Source organism: Artemia sp. Qi Xiang Cuo, chromosome 18 (genome assembly GCF_049724085.1).
Source record: "Artemia sp. Qi Xiang Cuo chromosome 18, ASM4972408v1, whole genome shotgun sequence".
In the NCBI taxonomy this organism is placed as follows: domain Eukaryota; kingdom Metazoa; phylum Arthropoda; class Branchiopoda; order Anostraca; family Artemiidae; genus Artemia; species Artemia sp. Qi Xiang Cuo.
Genome location: NC_142811.1, coordinates 18,658,436 through 18,681,817, shown reverse-complemented (window position 1 = coordinate 18,681,817; position 23,382 = coordinate 18,658,436). Strand labels below are relative to the sequence as shown.

The 23,382-nt window shown below is 35.8% G+C and overlaps 1 protein-coding gene across 2 annotated transcripts in view; it reads right to left on the bottom strand.

Annotated features, from left to right (window-relative positions):
• Nucleotides 1-23,382, bottom strand: part of Cip4 (formin-binding protein 1-like Cip4) — a 175,529-nt gene that overhangs the window by 133,199 nt on the left and 18,948 nt on the right. For both annotated transcript variants that reach the window (XM_089104402.1, XM_089104403.1), the window contains exons 2-3: nucleotides 21,047-21,162; nucleotides 7,488-7,538 (exon numbers count right to left, since the gene is read on the bottom strand). In XM_089104402.1, the coding sequence (XP_088960528.1) occupies nucleotides 7,488-7,538; nucleotides 21,047-21,162 (167 nt within the window). The remainder of the gene's footprint in view (nucleotides 1-7,487; nucleotides 7,539-21,046; nucleotides 21,163-23,382) is intronic.

The window sequence follows — 23,382 nt, the reverse complement described above, 5'->3', positions numbered from 1 at the left end:
CCCTCTCAGAATGAGATCTGTTAGTTTTGAGTTTTAAGGTTGCACCTTACTTTCAGTTGAAATAACTAGTTTTTTATTCAATGAGAATAAAAGAACGATCACTGAAAACAAAATACAAAACGGAAAAAAAATAAAAATTAGGAAGTAGGAAGACCTTAGGAAGTAGGAAAGATCTTGATACTGGGAAAGTTTACGCTTTCCAAGATGAGGTACAGAGGATCGCCATGAGAGACCCAAAATATACAAAACCCCAAAATACCTCTGAGAGGTTTCATACTCTTTTAGGTACTCGAAAAACTTTATATATTGATAGCTCTTACAAGTGTTTTCTGCTACATACACTTTCAAGGTTGAATAAGACTATTGGACAGAAAAGCTGAAAAAGCTCAAAATTTTAGTTTCCTGGACTTCAAATCATAAGCTAGTAGGTTAAAAATTCCTTGTAGGTTTGTTGTTGTTAATATATTTGCCGTTCATAAACATTTTTTTGCCTTAATTTTGGATGAATAGAGAAAAGGGATATCTTTCAAAATCATTTTTTGTAACAAAAAAGAGTAATATCAGCAAAACCAGGCAATAATGAGTAAAGGTATCACCTTCATGATGAGTAAGCAAGTGGAACCTGAAAGCTAGCTAAGACTACTTAAATATGAAAATGATTTTGTCTCTCCCCAGCCCTCTGACATAACACTTCAAACATGGACACCCACATAGAGGACCGGGGAAGAGGCCAGTTCTCCATCCTATCCTTTAGAGATACAGTCATAAAGGATACAGCAATTATGCCCTATTCCTCAAAGTCAATACAAGCGATAATATCATTCGAGCAAGACTCAAATCCTCAAAATATGCAACCAAAGGTCTAGCTATTAATCCATGTAACATTTAGTTGAGATTCAACAGGCAGTTGTGATGGAAGGTTGAAACACGAATAAAACCCTTCACTCTCAGAGGTGAGATCTAAGACGAGAACCTGTGACCGTAAGTACAGTCATTTATCAGAATATATTTAATGAATCACGTCCGTCCACTAGTATGTAAGTTGCTAATAGAGGCCATGATATCTTTAGCCCTCCCCCTCTCAGAGGTTGGATAAGGTTCAGACCATAAAAAAAGCCCAATAATGAGTCTAGCTATTGCTTCCCATCAATTTTGATTGGAGTCCGACACCCCCCTCTGGTAAAAGCTCGTATGACAAGAAATTAGGGGTTCTCCTTCTTCCTCCTATATTGATTCTGGATTCTGAAAATGCATAACTAGGACATGAAACATTACTTTCAACTATGTTTGGTTAAGATCCCACAACCCCGTTTTGATAGATATTTAAGTTGATGGCTAGAATAGAGGTGCCCCTTACTCCTTCTTCCCTCATATGTCAGTCCCAAGCCCCAAATAGGAACACTAGGACATTTAGCGCTACTTGTCATTCAATTTGATTGAAATTAAACAACATGTTCTGTTAGATGTTTCGGCGAAAAGAATTTTCGGAGCCATTCTCCAACAGAGATCAGACCATCTTCAAGCCCCGAAAAGGCGGAAGTCAGCTCTTGCTTCCCGTCAAATTTTCTAGAAATCCTATAGCCCATCCTGGAAGATGTCCTGATTTCAAGAACTGAACAGTCCTGTAATCCAAAAAGGTGCTACCAGCACACTAGTCCTTAGTCACCTGTGAGTTTGGTTAAGACCAAATTACCTATTTTGACAGATGATTTGATGGCAAGATATTGGGGTCGCCCTTCCTCCTCCTCTACAGAGGTTGAGCTGGTCACTGTCTTCAGAATGGGGTAAATAGCACGTTAAATATTGCTTCTAAGTATGTTTAGCTGAGTTATGACAAACCTTGTGATTTTTTCCGATGATAAGAGCTTGAAGCCTCCATTTTCCCCCTAATGAGTTTGTATCTGCAACCTATCCATGAAAGGTAAATCTGAGACACTAGTTTTTCGATCCACAAAGTTTTGCTAAAGACCTGACAGCTCCTTCTGGTAAATTTTTTGGCAAGAAAATAGGAACCCTCTTACCCACCATAGGTTAGGTATGAATTTCCTCCTACTGTGGACACTTACTCTTTCTTCCCACTAAGTCTGGTTGAGACCTGCAGGCCCCTTTTGCTAGAATAGTGATTAAAAAATTTAGGGACTCCACTCCCCCTAAAGAGGAAAAATGAGCAGAAACACCTAAAAGGTATGACTAGGGCCATTATTCTGATTTCTAACCCACTACAATTAGCCCTAACTTCCACGCAAGTTTCGTTGAAATTCAACAGTCCCTGCAGGTGAATGTTCTGCAAGCAAGATTTTAGGGACCCTCTCCCCAAAGGCAGGTGAATGTTCTGCAAGTAAAATTTTAGGGACCCTCTCCCCAAAGGCAGGTGAATGTTCTGCAAGCAAGATTTTAGGGACCCTCTCCCCAAAGGCAGGTGAATGTTCTGCAAGCCAAATTTTAGGGACCCTCTCCCCAAAGGCAGGTGAATGTTCTGCAAGCAAGATTTTAGGGACCCTCTCCCCAAAGGCAGGTGAATTTTCTGCAAAAAAGATTTTAGGGACCCTCTCCCCACAGGCAAGTGAATGTTCTGCAAGCAAGATTTTAGGGACCCTCTCCCAAAAACAGGTTTGATCGGATACGAAATCCCAAAGACAATTAATATACTTTCTCTTCCATCCAACTTAATCTAGTTTAGATTGAACAGCCCATTCTGGCAGATGTCAAGATTACAAGAATTTAAGGACCCATCTCCCCACAAACATCTGAATAGACGTGACACATGCGATAAGATCCAGTGGTCCTTTCTGCTAGATATCCTTATGACAAGAAAAATACAAATCCCTTTCCTCTCCCTCCCCCATAAAGTTCGTATTTGGTCCTGATCCTCAAAAGACATACAACCTTTTTGTTACCGCTAAGCTTGGATGGAGTCTCACCACCTTTTATAATTACAAGAAATTACCCCCCTCCCACAGGATACATTCTGTCTGGAAACCAAAAATGCCCAAGTGCTACTACCTACAGGATGTACTGAGACAAGCATTTAGGGAAGGAGTGGGTCAGGACATCCCGAAGGCATAAACAGGATACAAGACTTTTCTTCCCGATCTGGAATTCGCAAGTACTTTTTTTTTGGCTCTTCGTGCAAATGTTAGAAAAAATAGGAAAAAATCTAAACCAACCAGGTTTTTTCAGATATTTTTTATTTAAACTAATTGTAAAACTACTTCAGAAATTCAGACATATTTTATATATTCGTAGGTACAAATAGTAATTTACTTTCATTCTCTGGCATGAAAATGACATTCTTTTAAATCATACCAATAAAATCAAAATATACTATTTGACACAATCATACAATTCAGGTAAATTAAAGACTTGTTGTTTAAATTGCGCCGAAATTAAATGATCTTTTGGCTGGACCTTTAACCTTCCGGTGCTAAGACCCAATTTTGGTGGTGTCTAGACCAATACAGAAAAAAAACTAATTTGTTAACTAGAACTAAAGCTTAAAAATATATTTACAAAAAAAAAAAAAATGGGAACAAACTCAGAAGTGAAGACCGTCGCTTCACTTCGTAGTCTCCAAATTATTTGAATATTACTGCACAACAGTGATTTAACTATGGCAAAGAATGTGAAGGTAAGCTGAAACACTGGCCCCATAAATATATAAATAAATAATGAAAAAGATCTAAGAAAATAAATAACAATATTTATAAATAATAAATTATAATAAAATAAATAATAAAAAATACTAAATAAATTAATAAAAAAAATCCTTGATCAATTGCGGTTTGAATCTACTACGTTAATTGAAAAGTCATGAAACAAAGAGTTCCATTCAGATCGTTTAGAACAGGACGTCAACTGTTTCTCAACTTCCCAAATCAATACAGAAAACTCATATAAAATTTATAACTCATATGCCTTCCCAAGGCCAAAACATAATTTGCACTTTACTGAAAAAAATATAAATGTTTTTACTTTTATAACTTTAATAAATCAAATAATATTAACATTTTGATAACTAAATATCAGTATATGTATATTAAACTGACAATGCACATTCATTTGTATTTTTTCAGTAAAGTGCAAATTATGTTCTGGCCTTAGGAAGGCATAGGGGTTTGAAGCCCAACTTATATGAATTTCTGCTCGTTTTGAGTTTAACTTGGTTATTTATTGTAATTTCTGTTCGTTTTGGGTTTCATCTATTGATTGATGCTGATTTGTGGTAGTTTCACGCTTGGTAGATTATTTGGTTTTATTTTTGCTCATTTTTTGTTTAATAGAGTTCTTTACTTTTCTTTGAAAAACTTATTTTGTAGAAAAAGCTTTTTTTAATGAATTTCTGTTCGTTTCATCTTGACATAGTCTTTTCAGGGAAAAAGAAAATAATCCTTTAAATCTTTTCTTTTTTATAAGACTTAATTGTTTGGGCTGTTATTTGTATGCTGGAGAAAAATTTTCAGCAATTTTTAACAACATACACCCTTTTAAAAATCCGGACACAAATAGTAGTGTTTAATTTAGTTTCATACCTCCTCTAGACGACCTGAAATGGAAAACTTTGATTTGGCTAAATTTTAAGAGCAGAAGTAGCCCCAAAAGTTTGAACATAATACCCTCAGTCGTTCTTGGGATACTGCTGAGATGCCTTATTGGGAATTAACATTAACAAAGTGCATTTGCATTAGATCATATGGATACATTTAGTCTTCAAACACAATGGGCAAATGAAAGAGATGGCCTAGGAGGAGGACTAGTTTTCCCACCAATCACTTTCGACAATTAAAAAAGGTAGTAGCCGTTTCTGTTTTTGATTAAATAACTCTTTCTTAAGGTTCCTACGAGAGCTCCTTTAATGCGATTTACCCTAAAGTGAGCAACAACAAAAACAACAAAATAATACATTTTACCTATATCGATCTTTACTATACGAATGTCAAGCCTTCCAATCACTTTCGACTATTAAAAAGGGCACTAGGACTTTCGATTTCCAAACGAATGAGCCCTTTTGATTTTCTACGACAACGCTTTCTAAAAACACCTTATATGCCCCCAGGGCATAAATAACAACCCTTACCCTAAGGGCTGTTAGGATGCTTGTCACCCTCAAATACTTAATTTCCAGAACTTTCAACTACGTTAAACATAATGGCTATCTCAAAATTTTGATTGGATGTGTTTAGGGAAATGGTGGGCGCGAAAGGACCGTTAGTTGCTCTCCAATCACTTTTAACTATTAAAAAAGGCCCTAGCCCTTTCAATTTCCAATCGAATGAGCCCTTTTAAAGTTTCTACGAAAACGGTTTCAATAAAAACCTTATTTGCCCCAGGCATAACTTACAACCCGTGCCCTGAGGGATGGGGGGGGGGGGTGTCATCCTCAAAGACCTAATGTCCAGAACTTTCTACTACGTTGAACAAAATGGCTATCTGAAAATCTTGATTGGATGTGTGTGGGGGAATGGTGGGCATGAGAGGGGGGTTAGTTACCCTTCAATCCCTTTCGACTATTAAAAAGAGCACTAGCCCTCTCAATTTCCAATTGAATGAGACTCTTTCGAAGTTTTTACGTCAACTCTATCTATAAAAACCTTATATGCCCCCAGGGCATAACTTGCAACCTTTGCCCTGGGGGGGGGGGTTGTCATCCTTAAATACATAATTTCCAAAACTTTCAACTACGTTGAACAAAATAGTTATCTATAAACGTTGATTGAATGTTCTTCGGGAAATGGTGGGCGTGAGAGGGGGCGAGAATTACTCTCCACTCACTTTCGACTATTAAAAAGGGCAATTTCAATTTCCATTCAAATGAGCCCTTTTGAAGTTTCTACGACAACGCTTTCAATAAAAACCTTATATGCCCCCAGGGCATAACCTAAAACCCTTGCCCTGAGGGCGGTGGGGGGGGGCTGTCATCCATAAAGACCTAATTTCCATATCTTTCAACTACATTGAATAAAATGGATATCTCAAAATTTTGATTTGATGTGTTCGGGAAAATGGTGGGCGTCAGAGGGGCGTTAGTCACTCTCCAATCACTTTCGTCTATTAAAAATGGCAGTAGCTCTTTGAATTTCTAATCGAATGAGCCTTTTTTGAAGTTTCTACGACAACACCTTCTATAAAAGCCTTATATGCCCCCAGGGCATAACTTACAACCCTTGCCCTGAAGGTTGTAGGGGAGTGTCCTCCTCAAGAATATAATTTTTATGTGGATATCAACGACGTTGAATAAACGGGCCATCTCTAAATTTTGATCGTATGTGCTTCGGGTAATAGTTGGTGTGGAAGGGGTGTTAGTTGACCTACGATCAATTTAAATTATTATAAAGTGCAAAGACTAATCCAATATCCAATTGAATTATCCGACTTCGAAGTCTCCGGTGTAACTTTTTCAATAGAAATTGCCCTGGTCTAAAGGAAAAAAAAATAATAAATAAGACATTGTGCCAACATCCTTCTTATATACCCCCAAGGCATAACTTAAAATCCTTGCCCTGAGGGTTATTGGGAAGTGTCCTCCTCAAAAACATATTTTCTATCTGGAAATCAACTACGCTGGCCAAAATGGCAATCTCAAAATTTTGATTGGATGTTTTTGGGGAAATGATGGTTGTGGGGGGGGGGCGAGTTGCCTTCCAATCACTTTGGGCTATTGAAAAGGGCGCAAGACAATCCAATTTACAATCAAATGAGCCCTTTTTGAAGTTTCTACGACAACTCCTTCGATACGAAGTGCCCTGGTCTAAGACCACGAAAAAAAAAATTATAATAATAATAATAATACATTGTGCCCACATTGTTCTTTACTTAGGCAGCGCTATTGCACTGCCTATGATATTGTAATATTGTATTAATGAGAAGTTTCCAGTTTTCGTTTCTCGCTCACTTTCCCCATTCTCAGTTATTTTGAATGTGTCTGCGATTTCTTGTCATTCCACGTATGTAGAGTAAGTGAGATTATGTTTGTGTTTTTTTTTTTGTCTTTATTAATTATTGAATTATGATAAACTAGTTAGAATTGCAAGCAGATTAAGTTTCAAATTAGAGGTGCCATCATTGGTCCCCCCCCCCCCACCACACTGGAAAATTCACCAACGAAACGTAGTTTCCTTCTAGTCTTGTCATCTTCGCACCCTAAACCTCGCCTCCTAGTGTAATAAAAGTGTTCAGTAAATACCCCGCTCAATCCAAGGACGTATTTCGGACTTTTTTCCGGGGGAGGGGGGTATTTTTTTCTGAAGGGGTTTTACAAAGAAATTTTTTAAAGGTATATCACAATTTGTTTATATGCACTTTTGTTAAGTTTTTACTAGTCGGACAAAAATTTCGACGGTGGAGGGGAGGGTCAAACCCGGAAACTCCTGGATACGGCCTCACCCATATCCCAAGCTTCTAAGGCTTCTATTTCTGCAAATATACTAGTTTAACAATAAGCAAAGCAACGAAGCAACTAAAATGTTTTTTTGAAGAGTAAAGTGACTTACTGATAATCGTCTTCTTCTTTTTTCTTTGGTTGATATGCCTTCGACAACTTTCTAAAAGAAACGTTATTAAACAGAATAACAAATTTCAAAGGAATACTCACAAAATATACACAGGCTATATATATATATATATATATATATATATATATATATATATATATATATATATATATATATATATATATATATATATATATATATATATATATATATATATATATATATATATATATATATATTTCCAATGTATCAGGGGCCTTGAAACCACACTTGTCTTGTTTCAGAAGTTCGATACCTATGTTTAATTCTGCTGCTAATGTTTTACATTAGCATTTACATTTGGTTGTGGATATTTTGCACCTTCAGGATGGGAATTTTAGCTTACCTTTAGCTTACCTCCTGCCAGGACAGGTGAAATTTGACAGGTGAAATGGACAGGTGTGTCCTAGTGAAATTTGCCTAATGGCTGCCCGTCATGTACAATTTGTGACCAAATTTCTAGGCCCTGAATTTATTCAAAATGGCTTTATTCTGAATTTATTTATTTTATTCAAATATTTATTAAAATATTTATTTATTTTATTCAGAATTTATTCTGAATTAATGTCAAAATGGCTAAATTCTTTTCTTTCATTTTATCTGTACTTTTACAAATAAAAGGAAAGCGCTGAGTTAAGTGCGCCTTCAAGAGATTGCGACGGGGGGGGGGGGGGCAAACCGTGCACCCCCCCCCCGGACACGGCCTCGCCCATATCCCAAGCTTGGTTTCTATTTCTGCAAATCTACTAGTTTAACAATAAGCAAAGCATGACAGTGTTGACCACTGTACAAAGGTAATATAATTTTTATATACTATTATTTATAATACTGTGTAATACTGTATTATCTATAATACCTATTATTTATATACTGTGGCATTGACCTGCAATGGGTGATGAATAGGAAATACGGGACATATTTGAGCGCAGATAGACAATGCTATAATATTATATGAATCCGTATGATGTCATTTTGACTACGTTAAAACTAGCTCATACATATGGGGGTAGGTTCAAGGATGATTGCCCAGTCAGATGTGAAGCTCGTCCAAAGATCCAATTGTTGCATTTTTTTTTTCGCGCAATTATAATTATTACTGACTTTGTTATGCCACTTCGCTTGACCGATATAATTATTAAAGTAGATTTTTGCTGCAAAAATGAGCATGAGCATTCATATATAACGCAAAAAAAGCATTCCAAAAAAACTATTATTTCAACAAGTTAAAATTATATTTTTCAACTGCTTTTCTTTTAGCCTGGGAAACAATTATCGTCAACCCCACGATTTCTTGCATAAAAAAAGTTAAAAACACACTAAAATCCTATGCAATGATGGAAATACATTATCTAAAATTGTATTATTACTTTGTCTTGATCAGAAAACTTTAAGTCTGAATTGGATGACTTTTTTATTGCAAATGCAGTTAGTGTCCTCACAGTTTGCCACGAAAATATTTTTTGGTCATTGCATATTTGCATAAAGCTCAGTTGTTTTTTCTATTGTCGAAGGAAGTTTCACTATGCTTTGTTCGATCATTGCAAAAAGGGCGACAACCACAATAAAACCAATTATAGAATACAGCTGAAGACAGAATGGAGGACATAACAAAATTTCCAGTTTAGCCAACGGAGAGCAGATTGATGTATCAGCTTAATACATAGAACATAAAAATCAAAAATAGATAAAAATTAGCCCTTGATATTTTTCGATAGGACCCCTCCACCAGGAAAAAATTGAAAATATAGACCAAAAATGTGCTGTTTCTCTGTGCACCTAAGTCTTAAAAAATAATTTTGTTAAATGCAGGTAGACAAATAAAATAGAGTGCAATTCTTTAGGTAGCTAATAAGTTAATTTAGATAATATTAATAATTATTATTATTAAATAATAATAGTATTGTTAAATATTAATAATAATAAATAAATATTAGTTAAAAAACATTAAGTAATCTATTAGTATTAATTATTAATAAAAAAATGGTAATAATATAAAACAAAATAATTCTATAAACTGTTGGGCTTTAAAAATTACACATCCGAAAAGTTTCCAGTCCTTATTTTAGTGTATCGATGTTGTAAAGATCCTATTTTTAGATTACCCGTTGTTGTCTCGCATTATTTCAGAATAAAAAAAAAAACTTTGAAAAAAAAACAGAATAAAAAAAAGGCTATTACAATCAAGGGGTTTTTAGATAACAAGATTGCCAAAGGCAGGACGTCTTATATGCATAATTCGTCAGCATTGGGATTTAAACCTATAAATGGAAAATACACAGACCGGGTAGGCAATTAAGGAAGGCAAAATTAATTATTGGAATGGTTCCGATAGATAGATTTATTAAGCAAAGAAGGGAGAAAAATACCACAGAAAATACGCTGTTCGTGTAGTCGAGTAGAGTTTAACCAACCATCCACCGGAAAAGATCCGCCAACCAAACGTCAAAATGTATTTGCCCTTTCATATCCTCAATTTGCCTTTTCATTACCCTCAATTTCTTTTCGTCTTTCGAGCTTCATTTTCGTTAATTATGGGGGCAAGTATTACCTTTTCTTAATATTAATTAAAAACAAACTTTTTCCACAAAATGAGTTTTTCAAAGAAAAGTAAAGAACTCCATTAAACCAAAAATGAGCAAAAATAAAATCAAATAACCTACCAAGCGTGAAACTACCACAAATCAGCATCGATAAATAAATGAAACCCAAAACGAACAGAAATTACAATAATTAACCGATTCAAACTCAAAACGAGCAGAAATTAACATGAGTTGGGCTCAAAACCCCTATACAATCCCATCCCATCCCAAAATATAAATGTTTTTACTTTTATAACTTTAATAAATCAAATAATATTAACATTTCGATTACTAAATATCAGTATATGTATATTAAAATGACAATGCACATTCATTTGTTTTTGTTTGTTTTTTTATTACAACAAATAACCGAGTAAAACTCAAAACGAGCAGAAATTAACATGAGCTGGGCTCAAAACCCCTATGCCATTCCATCCCATCCCAAAATATAAATGTTTTTACTTTTATAACTTTAATAAATCAAATAATATTAACATTTCGATTACTAAATATCAGTATATGTATATTAAAATGACAATGCACATTCATTTGTTTTTGTTTGTTTTTTTATTACAACAAATAACCGAGTAAAACTTAAAACGAGCAGAAATTAACATGAGCTGGGCTCAAAACCCCTATGCCATCCCCTCGCATCCCAAAATATAAATGTTTTTACTTTTATAACTTTAATAAATCAAATAATATTAACATTTCGATTACTAAATATCAGTATATGTATATTAAAATGACAATGCACATTCATTTGTTTTTGTTTGTTTTTTTATTACAACAAATAACCGAGTAAAACTTAAAACGAGCAGAAATTAACATGAGCTGGGCTCAAAACCCCTATGCCATCCCATCGCATCCCAAAATATAACTGTTCTAACTTTTATAACTTTAATAAATCAAATAATATTAACATTTCGATTTCTAAATATCAGTATATGTATATTAAACTGACAATGCACATTCATTTGTATTTTTTTCAGTAAATTGCAAATTCTGTTCTGACCTTGGGATGGCATAGGGGTTTTGAGCCCAACTCATGTTAATTTCTGCTCGTTTTGAGTTTGACTCGATTATTTGTTGTAATTTCTGTTCGTTTTGGGTTTCATTTATTTATCGATGATGATTTGTGGTAGTTTCACGCTTGGTAGATTATTTGATTTTATTTTTGCTCATTTTTGGTTTAATGGAGTACTTTACTTTTCTTTGAAAAACATATTATGTGGAAAAAGGTTTTTCAATGAATTTCTGTTCGTTTTATATTGGCATTGTCTTTTCAGAGAAAAAGTAAATAATACTTTAAATATTTTCGTTTTTTTAACTTTATAGTTTGGCCTACTATTTGTATGTTGGAGAAAATTTTCAGAAATTTTTAACAAAATACACCCTTTTAAAAATCTGGACACAAATGGTGTGTTTAATTTAGTTTCATACCTCCTCTAGTTGACCTGAAATAAAAATCTTGATACCATTTGCAAAAAAATCTGTTTACTTTCTTTAATAGTTTGGATACACTTACGCTATTGGGATACTGCTGAGATGCCTTATTGGGAATTAGCATTAACACAGTGCATTTTGATTTAATCTTAAAGCAACATTTAGTTTTTAAACATAATGGGCAAACAGGAGGGTGGGCGAGGAATGGGGATTAGCTGCCCTCCAATCACGTTCGACTATGAAAAAGGGCATCAGCCCTTTCTGCTTTCCATCGAATGAGCCCTTTTCGAAGTTCCTACTACAACTCCTTCGATACGAAGTGCCTGGTCTAAACAAAAACAAAAAAAAATATATATTGTACCCACACCGATCTTTACTATAAAAATGCCAAGCCTTCCAATCGCTTTCGACTATTAAAAAGGGAATTAGGCCTTTCAGTTTCCAATCGAATGAGTCCTTTTTGAGTTTCTACGACAACGCTTTCTGTAAACACCTTATATGCCCCCGGGCATAAATTACAACCCTTACCCTAAGGGCTGTGAGGGGGGTTGTCATCTCGAAGACCTAATTTCCAGAACTTTCAACTACGTTAAACAAAATGGCAATCCCAAAATTTTTATTGCATATGTTTGGGGAAATGGTGGGCGTGAGAGGGGTGTTAGTTGCTCTCCAATCACTTTCAGCTATTAAAAAAGGCACAAGCCCTTTCCATTTCCAATCAAATGAGCCCTTTTGAACTTTCTACAAGAACGATATCAATAAAACCTTATACGTCCCCAGGGCATAACTTACAACCCTTGCCCTGAGGGCTGGGGGTTGTCCTCCTCAAAGACCTAATTTCCAGGACTTCCAACTACGTTGAACAAAATGGCTATCTGAAAATTTTGATTGGATGTGTTTGGGGAAATTGTGGGCGTGAGAGGGGAGTTATTTACCCCTCCCCCAATCACCTTTGACTATTAAAAAGGGCAATAGCGCTCTCAATTTCCAATTGAATGAACCCCTTTTGAATACATAATTTTCAGAACTTTCAACTACGTGGAACAAAATGGCTATCTCTAAACTTTGATTGAATGTTTTGGGGGAAATGGTGGGCGTGAGAGGGGGGCTAATTACTCTCAATTCCCTTTCGATTATTAAAAAGGACACTAGCCCTTTCAATTTCCAATCAATTGAGCCCTTTTTGAAATCTCTACAACTTTCTATATAAACATTATTTGCCCCTCAGGGCATAACTTAAAACCCTTGCACCGAGGGCTCTGAGAGGGTTATCATCCTAAAAGACCTAACTTCCAGAACTTTCAACTACGTTGAACAAAATGGATTTCAAAATTTTGATTGGAAATGTTTGGGGAACTGGTGGGCGTGAGAGGGGGGAGGCAATTGCCCTTCACTCACTATTGATTATTAAAAAGGCCACTAGCCCTTTAAATTTCAAATTGATTGAACCTTTTCTGAAGTTTCTACGAAATCACTTGCTATAAAATCCTTATATGCCCCCAGGGCATAACTTATAACCCTTGCCCTGAGGGCTTTGGGGGGGGGGGGTTGTCATCCTCAAAGTCATAATTTCCAGAACTTTCAACTACGTTGAGCAAAATGGCTATCTCAAAATTTTGATTCGATGTGTTTGGGGAAAAGGTGGGCATGAGAGGGGGGTTAGTTGCCCTCCAATCACATTCGACTATTGAAAAGGGCACTAGCCCTTTGAATTTCCAATCGAATGAGCCTTTCTTGAAGTTTCTACGACAACGCTTTCTGTAAAAACCTTATATGCCCCCAGGGCATAACTTATAACCCTTGCCCTGAGAGCTGTGGGGAAGTGTCCTCCTTAAAACCATAATTTCTATCTGGAAATCAGCTACGCTGAACAAAATGGCTATATCAAAATTTTGATTGGATGTGTTTCGCGAAATGGTGGGCGTGGAAGGGGTGTTAGTTGCCTTCCAATCACTTTCGACTATCAAAAAGGGAATCAAGCCACTCCAATTTCCAATTGAATGAGCCCTTTTCGAAGTTTCTACTACAACTTCTTCGATACGAAGTGCCCTGGTCTAAAGGGAAAAAAAATAATACATAATACATTGTGCCAACACCAGTCTTATATGCTCCAAGGCATTAACTTAAAACCCTTGCCCTGAGGGCTGTGGGGGAGTCTCCTCCTCAAAATCATAATTTCTATCTGGAAATCTACTACGCTGAACAAAATGGCTATCTGAAAATTTTGATTGGATGTGTTTGGGGAAATGGAGGGCATGGAAGGGGTGTTAGTTACCTTCCAATCACTTTCGAATATCAAAAAAGGCACAAGCCACTCCTATATTCAATCGATTGGGCTCTTTTCGAAATTTTTCTGACAGCTTCTTCAATATGAAGGTCCCTTGTATGAAATAAAAATAAAAAAATAAATAATACATTGTGCCAACATCGTTCTTTACGTAGGCAGCGCGATTGCTCTGCCTATGATACCATTCGATTCAAGTTATCAGATACGTGGTATTTTCGAGCTTTATTTTCGTTAATGATGGGGACAAGTATTACCTTCTTTTAATATACCATTCGATTCAGGCTACTGTTTTTCGAAAGGGTACACACTTTTAGAAGTCGCATATACCAGGTGGCGTATGCCAAGCGTGGCGGAGCTGTGCGACACATGTGACGTTCTGAAATGCACGCTATGTGGCAGAAAGTGGGCACCTCCTCACTGTTTTTATTGTGACGACGCCAACAAGTTCAATTTTTGTTCCCATATGTACTTGTGCTTTTGGGAACTGAAACATTCAGCATTTCTTGGCGCTTAGCAAAGAGAAAGGGTTTTAATACGTTCTATTTAGGCATTTGTCAAATAGGCTTCTGTAAAAATATAGCAAACATGATATGCGTTTAACTAAACCCCTGTACTCCTATTCAACTTAAACCCATGCAAATCAATCCCCAAGCAATTCAACCACCTTTCAACTCAACCCCATTAAACATAACCTGTTCCAGGGGTTGAATTAAATTGGGTTGATTTGTGTGGGGGGGGGGGGTGAACCTAACGCGTTTCGAGTTGAATTAAAGTTAAATAGATTGATTTAAACAGGGATTGTGTTACATGGGAACTCGCAAATGTATACTTTATAATTTTGCTATACTGATCCTTATCTTTAGGAACATTCGCTTCCAATTTACAAAAGCCAATCAAGTTTTTTGACGCTAAAATGTTAGGTCAATAACTACTGAATTATTCAATATTTCAGAAAATAAGACTATAAAGGAAAAAATATAAAAAACGGACCATACTGACACATCAACGTGTATTGTAGATTACCTTCCCTCCTTCTCCCAAACGTTTCATTTTTATTATCTTTTCTCAAGATTCTGCATTTTTGCGTAATTCGGTTATTCTTGGGGCTCTGGTCCACTTGCCTCTCCTCCCAAAAAACTTCATTTGAATGTGTTTGTCAAACAGTTCGTGGTAACGAACTGTAAGTAAGGAGCGACCCGGCTCAATGGTAACCGAAACTCTAGAAAACGCGTTTTTGATACCAATAGATACATCAATAGAATCAAATTTCAATGCTGATTTCAAATATATAAAGTTTAGTCATCAAGTCATCAAGTTTAGTGCTACCCATCAAAAGTCACGCGCCTGAGAAAATTTGGCTGATTTTCAAAAAAAGGGGGAAAGACCCCCTGAAAGTAATAGAACCTTAATGAAAATCACACCATCATATTCAGCGTATCCGAGAACCCTACTGTAGAGGTTTCAAGCTCCTATCTGCAAAAATTTGGATTTTTTCTTTTTTTGGCAGTTTAATTAACCCTTGTGGTTGTTTAATTGTTTTTTTTTATGTTTATGTTTTTATTTCCTAGAGGTAATCGTATTGACCCAATAGTCCAAGAATATCGTGAAAGGGTTCATTCAAATGAAAATATAAAAGCTATAGTTTCCTTTTTAAGTCACCAAAAAAATGGAGGCCAACTAGGCCCCCTCCGACGCTCATTTTTTTACCAAAGTCACCCGATCAAAATTTTGAGATAGCCATTTTGTTCAGCATGGTCGAAAATATGATAACTATGTCTTTTAGGATGACTTCCCCGAAGTCCCCAGGGGGACGGCTAAAAGTTATGAACTTTACCCAATGTTAACATATAGTATTGGTTATTGGGAAGTATACAGAAGTTTTCAGGAGGGTTTTGTCTGGTAAGGGGGGGGGGGGTCGGGGGTTATGTTGCAGGAACTGTTCATGAAGGAAGTTTTTATGGGGGAAGGGAAATTGCTATGAGGGGGGTGCCGGAATTGCCAGCAGTATTTATTGTTTATTGGGCCGTATACGGAAATTTACACGAAGGATTTTTTTCTGGAGGGGGGGGGGGCTGGAGGCGGGGGTTACTCTGGAGATGTGGAGGATGACGTGGATGGAGGAATAACGTGGAGGATGTTTCTTTGGGGTAAGGGACATTTCTATGAAGGGGGCACCGGATTTCCAAGCATTATTTAAAAAAGGATCAGAAATAAAAAAAAAAAAAAAGTTTTTTCAACTGAAAGTAAGAAGCAACATTAGAACTTAAAACGAACAGAAATTATAACGTATGTGAGGGGGTTCTCCCCCCAGGCAATACCTCGCTCTTTACGCGACATTTTTTTTTAGTGGTTTCAAAAGAGCTATCTATTCTAATTAAACGGCCTTTGTGATTCAGGGGTTTGTGAATTAATTTTTTTTTTACTTTTAACGTAAAGAGCGTGGTATTGACTAAGCAGAGAACCCCCCTCATATACGTAATAAAAAAAAACAATAAAAAAAACAAGCGATACGGCTCAATAGTAATCGAAACTTTTAAAAACGGAATTTTTATGTCAATAAATGTATCAAAAGAATGTGTTTATAACATGCTGATTTTAAATATATAAATTTTATTAAGTTTAGTATTACTAATCAAAGTCTACGAGCCTGAGAATATTTATTTGATTTTTTAAAGAGGGGGGAAATATCCCTTACAAGTGAAAGAATTTTAATGAAAATCATACCTTCAGATTCAACGTATCACAAATCCCTATTGCATAGTTTTCAAGCTCATATCTGTAAAAATCTGCAACTTTGTATTTTTTGCCAGAAGAAAAATATACGAATATAGAAGTTAGTTACGTAAGTTAATTTGTAAATTACGTCATAACCAAATTTAGAGACATCCATTTAGCAAAAGAAAAGTAAAATTTTTATGCAAATTTTGTTTACTTATTCATTGACGGTGAGCCAAAATAAAAGCTGCATTAACTAAAACACGATCAGAAATTAAATAAAAAAAACAAGTTTTTTAAACTGAAAGTAAGGAGCGATATCAAAACTTAAAACAAACAGAAATTATTCTGTATATGAAAGGGGGTATCCCCTTCTCAACGCCTCACTCTTTACGCTAAAGTTTGACTCTTTGTCACAACTCTATTTTTTTAAAACAATAAAAATCTTTAGCGTAAAGAGCGAGGCGTTGAGGAGGGGACAGCCCCTTTCATATACGGAATAATTTCTGTTCGTTTTAAGTTTTAATGTCACTCCTTACTTTCAGTTTAAAAAACTTGTTTTTTTATTTAATTACAAGCAGGGACGAATCCTTTCTGATGAATGGCATTGGCATGGCTGAACAAATCTCAATTTTTACCCTTAATTTTGGCGAGCTTTTTCATTTTTGACTCATATTCTATGAACTTTTGCATCTAGTCTTCCCTTAAACAGCCCATACTTTGGCCAGGCAAGCTTTTGTGTCCAACCCAAGACAAACTTCGTCGACACTAAGTTTTTCCTGCTTTCAGAAAATAACTAAAACATAGCATTAAAACATAAAATTCTTTTATCTTTATGTTATAGGCACAGTTATTTATTTACTCGGAAAATATATCATCATTATCTATTTTTGATCACTTAGCCTTTCCAACAGTGAATATTGTATAATGAGTCTATTGACTTAGTATTTTTCCAATCTTTGTAAAACTTTTATCTTCTTCAAACTTCCTTTTAACCTGAATTCAAGAGATGGTGTACTAGGCTATACTGTGTGAAATGGAAATTTAGGCCAGTGAAAATTCAAAGAATATACATAAACATAAATATATATATATATGTATGTATATTCGTATATATATATGTATATTCGTATATATATACATATATATATATATATATATATATATATATATATATATATATATATATATATATATATATACGCTCTCAATAGGTGGTATCGGTGATTGGGGTCTTGTCAAAGCATCGCACCCCGCGGCAGTCACTTCTGGACAGTGAGAGAGGGAGAATCGATAGTTTTGCAATGTGTTTTTTCATTTTGGTAACGGGATAAAAAGTAAATTTGGAACAAGTGCATTTTTGCAAAACAAGTGCAAGATCGACAGCAGCGGATGCAGCTCAGTTCACAACTTCTAGAGCTCTACAGGAGAGACTCAGAAGACTTCCATTTGCGACTTGTGACTGGAGACGAGACCTGGGTACACCACTGGGACCCTGAGAGCAAGATCGCCTCCAAGCAGTGGAAATACAGTGACTCGCCGTCTCCAAGAAAGTTTTAGACCCAGTCCTCTGAAGGCAAGGTGATGGCATCAGTCTTTTGGAATTCAAAAGGTCTCCTGCTAATTGACTACTTGCCCAGAAGGTCTACCATCACTGGTGCCTATTACTCGGATCTGATGGTTAAGTTGCGCCAGGCAATCAAGACGAAGAGGTGAGGAATGCTGACTTGTGGTGTTCTCCTTCTTCATAACAATGCGCCGGTGCACAAGAGCCGCGTGGCACAAGCCACAATTAATCATATGGGCTTCGAACAGTTGGCTCATCCTCCCTACAGTCCGGATCTGGCCCCAGGCGACTTCCACCTGTTTCGTGCCATGAAGTCCGACCTTCGTGGAAACTGTTTTGATGACAATGAGGAGCTGATATCCGCCGTGGATCAGTGGTTCAATTCCCAGTCACAAGACTTCTTCCATGCTTGAATTGCGGCACTTGAGCATTGGTGGTCTAAGTGCGTTGAAGTTAGGGGAGACTATATTGAAAAGCAGTGGTGGTTTTGTTTTTATGAAATAAAGTTTTGTATGCAGTTCTACGAACTTACATATATATATATATATATATATATATATATATATATATATATATATATATATATATATATATATATATAGAGCCCAGCAGCCTCGCCGCCAGACCCCGGCACTCGGCAGGCTTCTATATACGGATTCTCAGTGTCGCTTGTCTTCTAACCGCAGACAATTTGAGCCTTTTCTTGGTGTCATGACATCACCAGAGGTTTGATACAGCCACCCTGTGAAAACAAGAATTCTTTTTTTACGTCATAACTAGTGCTGATCGTTTTTTTGGCCATTCATTACATTTCCATGATTACCAACCGTATGTCTCTTTGTCAATTTTCTTTCATATATGCATCAGAAAGTTTTTTCCACGCCTTTTACTTCAGTAGTTTAGATTCATATATCACTAGTTTTCTAGACACATTTATCTGTGCTTCAATTTCACCAATCAACCCCTTAAACATTTTAAATGACCTTAAATTAAAATTGGTGCCTTTGTGAAATTAATTTTTTTTTTGGTTATTGGACCTTAACTTTTGTCTTGGCTTGTCATTATGAAAAACATAACGCCGAATCTTTTTTTTTTCAACAGAGGCTGATGCAGCATCATGTTCTTGGCTAACGTCCTTATAAACTCCAATGTCGTTGTTTATAGCTATTTCATCGCTTGGAGCTTTTATAAAATGTTGAGTGTCGACTTATCTTTTGTCATTATGAAATACATATCGCCGAAACTTAATTTTTTAACTAAGGCATAGTAAGCATTGATGACCTTATCCATGTCAAAATTCAAAACCCAATTATGATAACTATCATTTTCAATTTCGGCATGTTTTGTTTCTGCTGTCGCTTATTTAACCCCGATTTTCTTTTTTCTTGCTTTTCATTACTTCAGACATTTTTCCAATGCCCTTTGCTTTACCTGTCCTTATTGGTCTAGTCTTACATGAAGGTCAAGGTTGTATATTTGTTAATTGTTCAGGTGGTAGGACAAAAACTTCTTTTTTTCCAACGAATTACCATTTATAACACTTGTAAATTTTCGTTTTTTGGGTCTTGTCTCATTTCATAGTCCAGGTTGTTGATTTTCAACCGTTGTGAAAATAATTCGTTCGGGCTGTTCTCATTGTTTTATCACATTTGATAGTTCAGGTGGTTCCAAAGAATTATTATTTTAGTTCTCGTTACTTTTATTTTCAATTTCGACATGTTTTGTTTCTCGCTGTCGCTTATTTTAACCCCATTTTTCTTTCTTCTTGCATTTTCATTATTTCAAACATTTTGCCAATGCCCTTATTAGTCTAGTCTTACATGATGGTCCAGGATGTAGATTTGTTTGTTCTTCGCGGGTCTTGAAAACAATGTTTTTTCTTTTTGAAGAACGATCATTCGTTGCGTCAATAAATTTTCGGTTCCGTAGCAAACGTCTAGGGTGGGTCTTCTCCTTGATATGCTTTTTCATACTGCTCCTTTCAAAGATATTTGATTAATGAAGCAAGTCTGATTTCTAAAACTGATTGTCTACTATGCTTCAAACTTTTAGTTTTCTTTTTTAAGGTTTTTGAATTGTTGCAATCCCTTGTAAAATATATACAAATATTTTAGTAATTACCAGTTTGTTGCTCTTTATGCAATTTAATGTCTTTTCATACTGAGGATTTTCAAAGATATTTGATTTTTGAACCAAGTCCAATTTCTAACAACGATTTCTACTAAGCTTCAAACTTTTGGTTTTCTTTTTTAAGGTTTTTGAATTGTTGTAACCCCTTGTTAAAATATATACAAATATTTTTGCAATTTTTTGCTCTTGTAAGAAATGTAATGTAAACTTTTCCATGCAATGGAAATATTCAATTTTTCCACGTAAGTGTGACAAGTTTGACAACGTCATTGCAATACTGATGTATATAAAAATGACATCACTCCCATAAATATTTTTTTCTACAAAATTAAGGCTCTTAACGAATTTTCTCAAACTTCTGTCCTATCTGGATCGTTTTTAGGCCAGAATATCCCACGATGCCAATTTTCCCGAAATATATGGAGCCGTTTTCGAGAAAAAATACATAAATAAATAAATAAATACCTACACAATTATTGCTCATTTATATATATATATATATATATATATATATATATATATATATATATATATATATATATATATATATATATATATATATATATATATATATATGTATATTTATATGAGGAAATTTAAACATCAAATAGACAGAATAAAAAAAAAAAAAAAACAGCCGATTAATTCAAAAGCTCAAGCGTATAAAAAGAGGAGTGGAAGATGCAGCCTTTTACATCTATGACAGGGAACACACGACCCCTTACACAAAATGTCTTATCACAAATTCATAGATTTTCCTTGTTAAAGGATTGCGTCACAAAATTGATATAATTACCTCAGTTTTGTAGCGTATTCCTGCTCAACTACGCATCTTTCCTTCATAAAGTTGCCATATCTCTCTAGGAAGTCAATACCTTTTTGTGTGTGAAGGCATACTGCATCATAATTGTCCTGGAAAAAAAAATCTTGCCATTTTCGAATTTATTAGTTTTCGGAAATAGCATGAGTTTTCATAGCCTCATCAGATTCAGCGTATCAAAGAACCCAGCTGTAGAAGTTTCAAGCCCCTATATACAAAATGTGGAATTTTGCATTTTTTGTCAGAACAAGGATCATGGATGCGTGCTTATTGTGCCCTTTTTAAGTGACTAAAAAGATGGGGGGAGGCAACTAGCTCTCCTCCCATGCCTCTTTTTTCCCAAAGTCGTCCGATCAAAATATTGAGATAGTCATTTTGTTCAGCATAGTTGAAAGATCTAGTAACTATGCCTCTAGCAGTAACATGACCCCCCACCGCTCGTGGGGAGAGGCTGTAAGTTATGAAAGGTGTCTTTTATTTGCATATAGTATTTGTTATTGGGAAGCATACAGATGTTTTATGGGTGGGGGGGCAGATTTTGTGCTTGAGGTGGGTTTGCACGAAGAATTTCTGTGGGGTGTAATTTGCGGGGGTGGGCTTTCCAGGGTAAATTTTACAGTGATATAACAGATACAACAGATTTCCTATACGAAATTCTTTTTATTTGTCTAACTTTCTCTTTGCCAACCCAATATTACATGTGGAGATTGTTCTGTTGCTGATACATCCTTTTGACAGCCTACATGCACATGGTGTATTTTGATTTAATTTAACATCTCAACTTTCCCAGAAATTTTTACCTTAATACCCTTAAGGTGAAAATTTCAGGGAGAGTTGAGAATGTTGAGATGTTAAATTAGATCAAAACAGATCAATGTCCCAGGAACTGCTAAGGGTATTAAGCTGAAACTTTTAGCCTGTGTCGACGGAGATGTTGAAAAAACAAACAAAAGGACAACTAATGCTACTACTGAAGCTAAGGATATATAGGCGAAACTTTCAGGGAATGTTTAAGGGGATATTGAGCTAAATCTAAACACACTATGAGCATGTAGATTGTCAAAAGGGTGTACTAGCAATATCTCAGGGACAGCTTAGAGAATTAATTTAAAACTTTCAGGGTGTGTTGAGGCAAATTTTGAACTAGCGAAAAGGCATGAGTTTACTACTACCACTACTATTACTACTAAGAGGATTACTGCAACTAGTGAGGCTAACAGTATTAAGCTGAATGAAACTTTCAAGGAATGTTTAGGGGGAGGGTCAACTAAATTAAAACACACTATATGCATGCAGGCTGTCAAAAGGGTGTATAGGCAATATTTCAGGAATCGCTAAGAATATTAAGTTGAAACTTTCAGGGCATGTTGAGGGGGACTCTGAACACACCAAAAGGCACTATGTGCATGCCACCACTATTACTATTGCTACGACTACCACTTGTACTGAGGCTAAGGGTATTAAGGCAAAACTTTTAGAGAATATTTATGGGGATGTTGAACATAATCAAAACACTATGTGCATTCAGGTTGCCAAAAGGACTTTTTAAGCAATTTCTCAGGAACAGCTTATAGCATTAGGTTGAAACTCTCAGGGCGTGTTGAGTGTTGAACTAACCAAAAGGCCCTCTGCAAATACTGCTACTACTACTGCTACTACTATTACTTCTGCTGATATGCCTACTGCTACTGAGGCTAAGGGTATGAGAAAAAATTAAATGTTAAACTAAATCGAAACACCCTCTGTGCATGCAGGTTGTCAAAAGGGCATATCAGCAACGTCCCAGGAATAGTCTAGCTTTAAGGAAACTTTCAGGTCATGTTAGGGGGGGGATGTTGAACTAACCAAAAGGCACTATGTGCTTACTTATACTACAACTGGTAATGCTACCACTACTGCTGCTACCACAACTATTACTACTACTACAATCACTAGTTCTACAACTACTACTAGTTGTACTACTGAAGCTAACTGTATCTTGTATTACAATGAAACTTCCAGAGAATGTTTAGGGGAATGTTGATCTACATCGAAACATACTATGTTGATTCAGGTTATTAAAAGGGCGTAACAGCTATATCCTAGGAACAGCTTAGAGTATTGAGTTGAAACTTTCAGTGCATGTTGAGGGGGTTGTTTAACCAACCAAAAGGCACTATATACGAGGGACGTTCAATAAGTTCGTAGAACGGAACACTTAGAATTGACGAAATAAGTTCTAACCCTGCACGCATGCTTATCTAGGTAAATGATATTCACAGCCTGAAAACTGTTCATTTTGCTTTGTCCTTTCAGGTATAAGAAGACTCCAA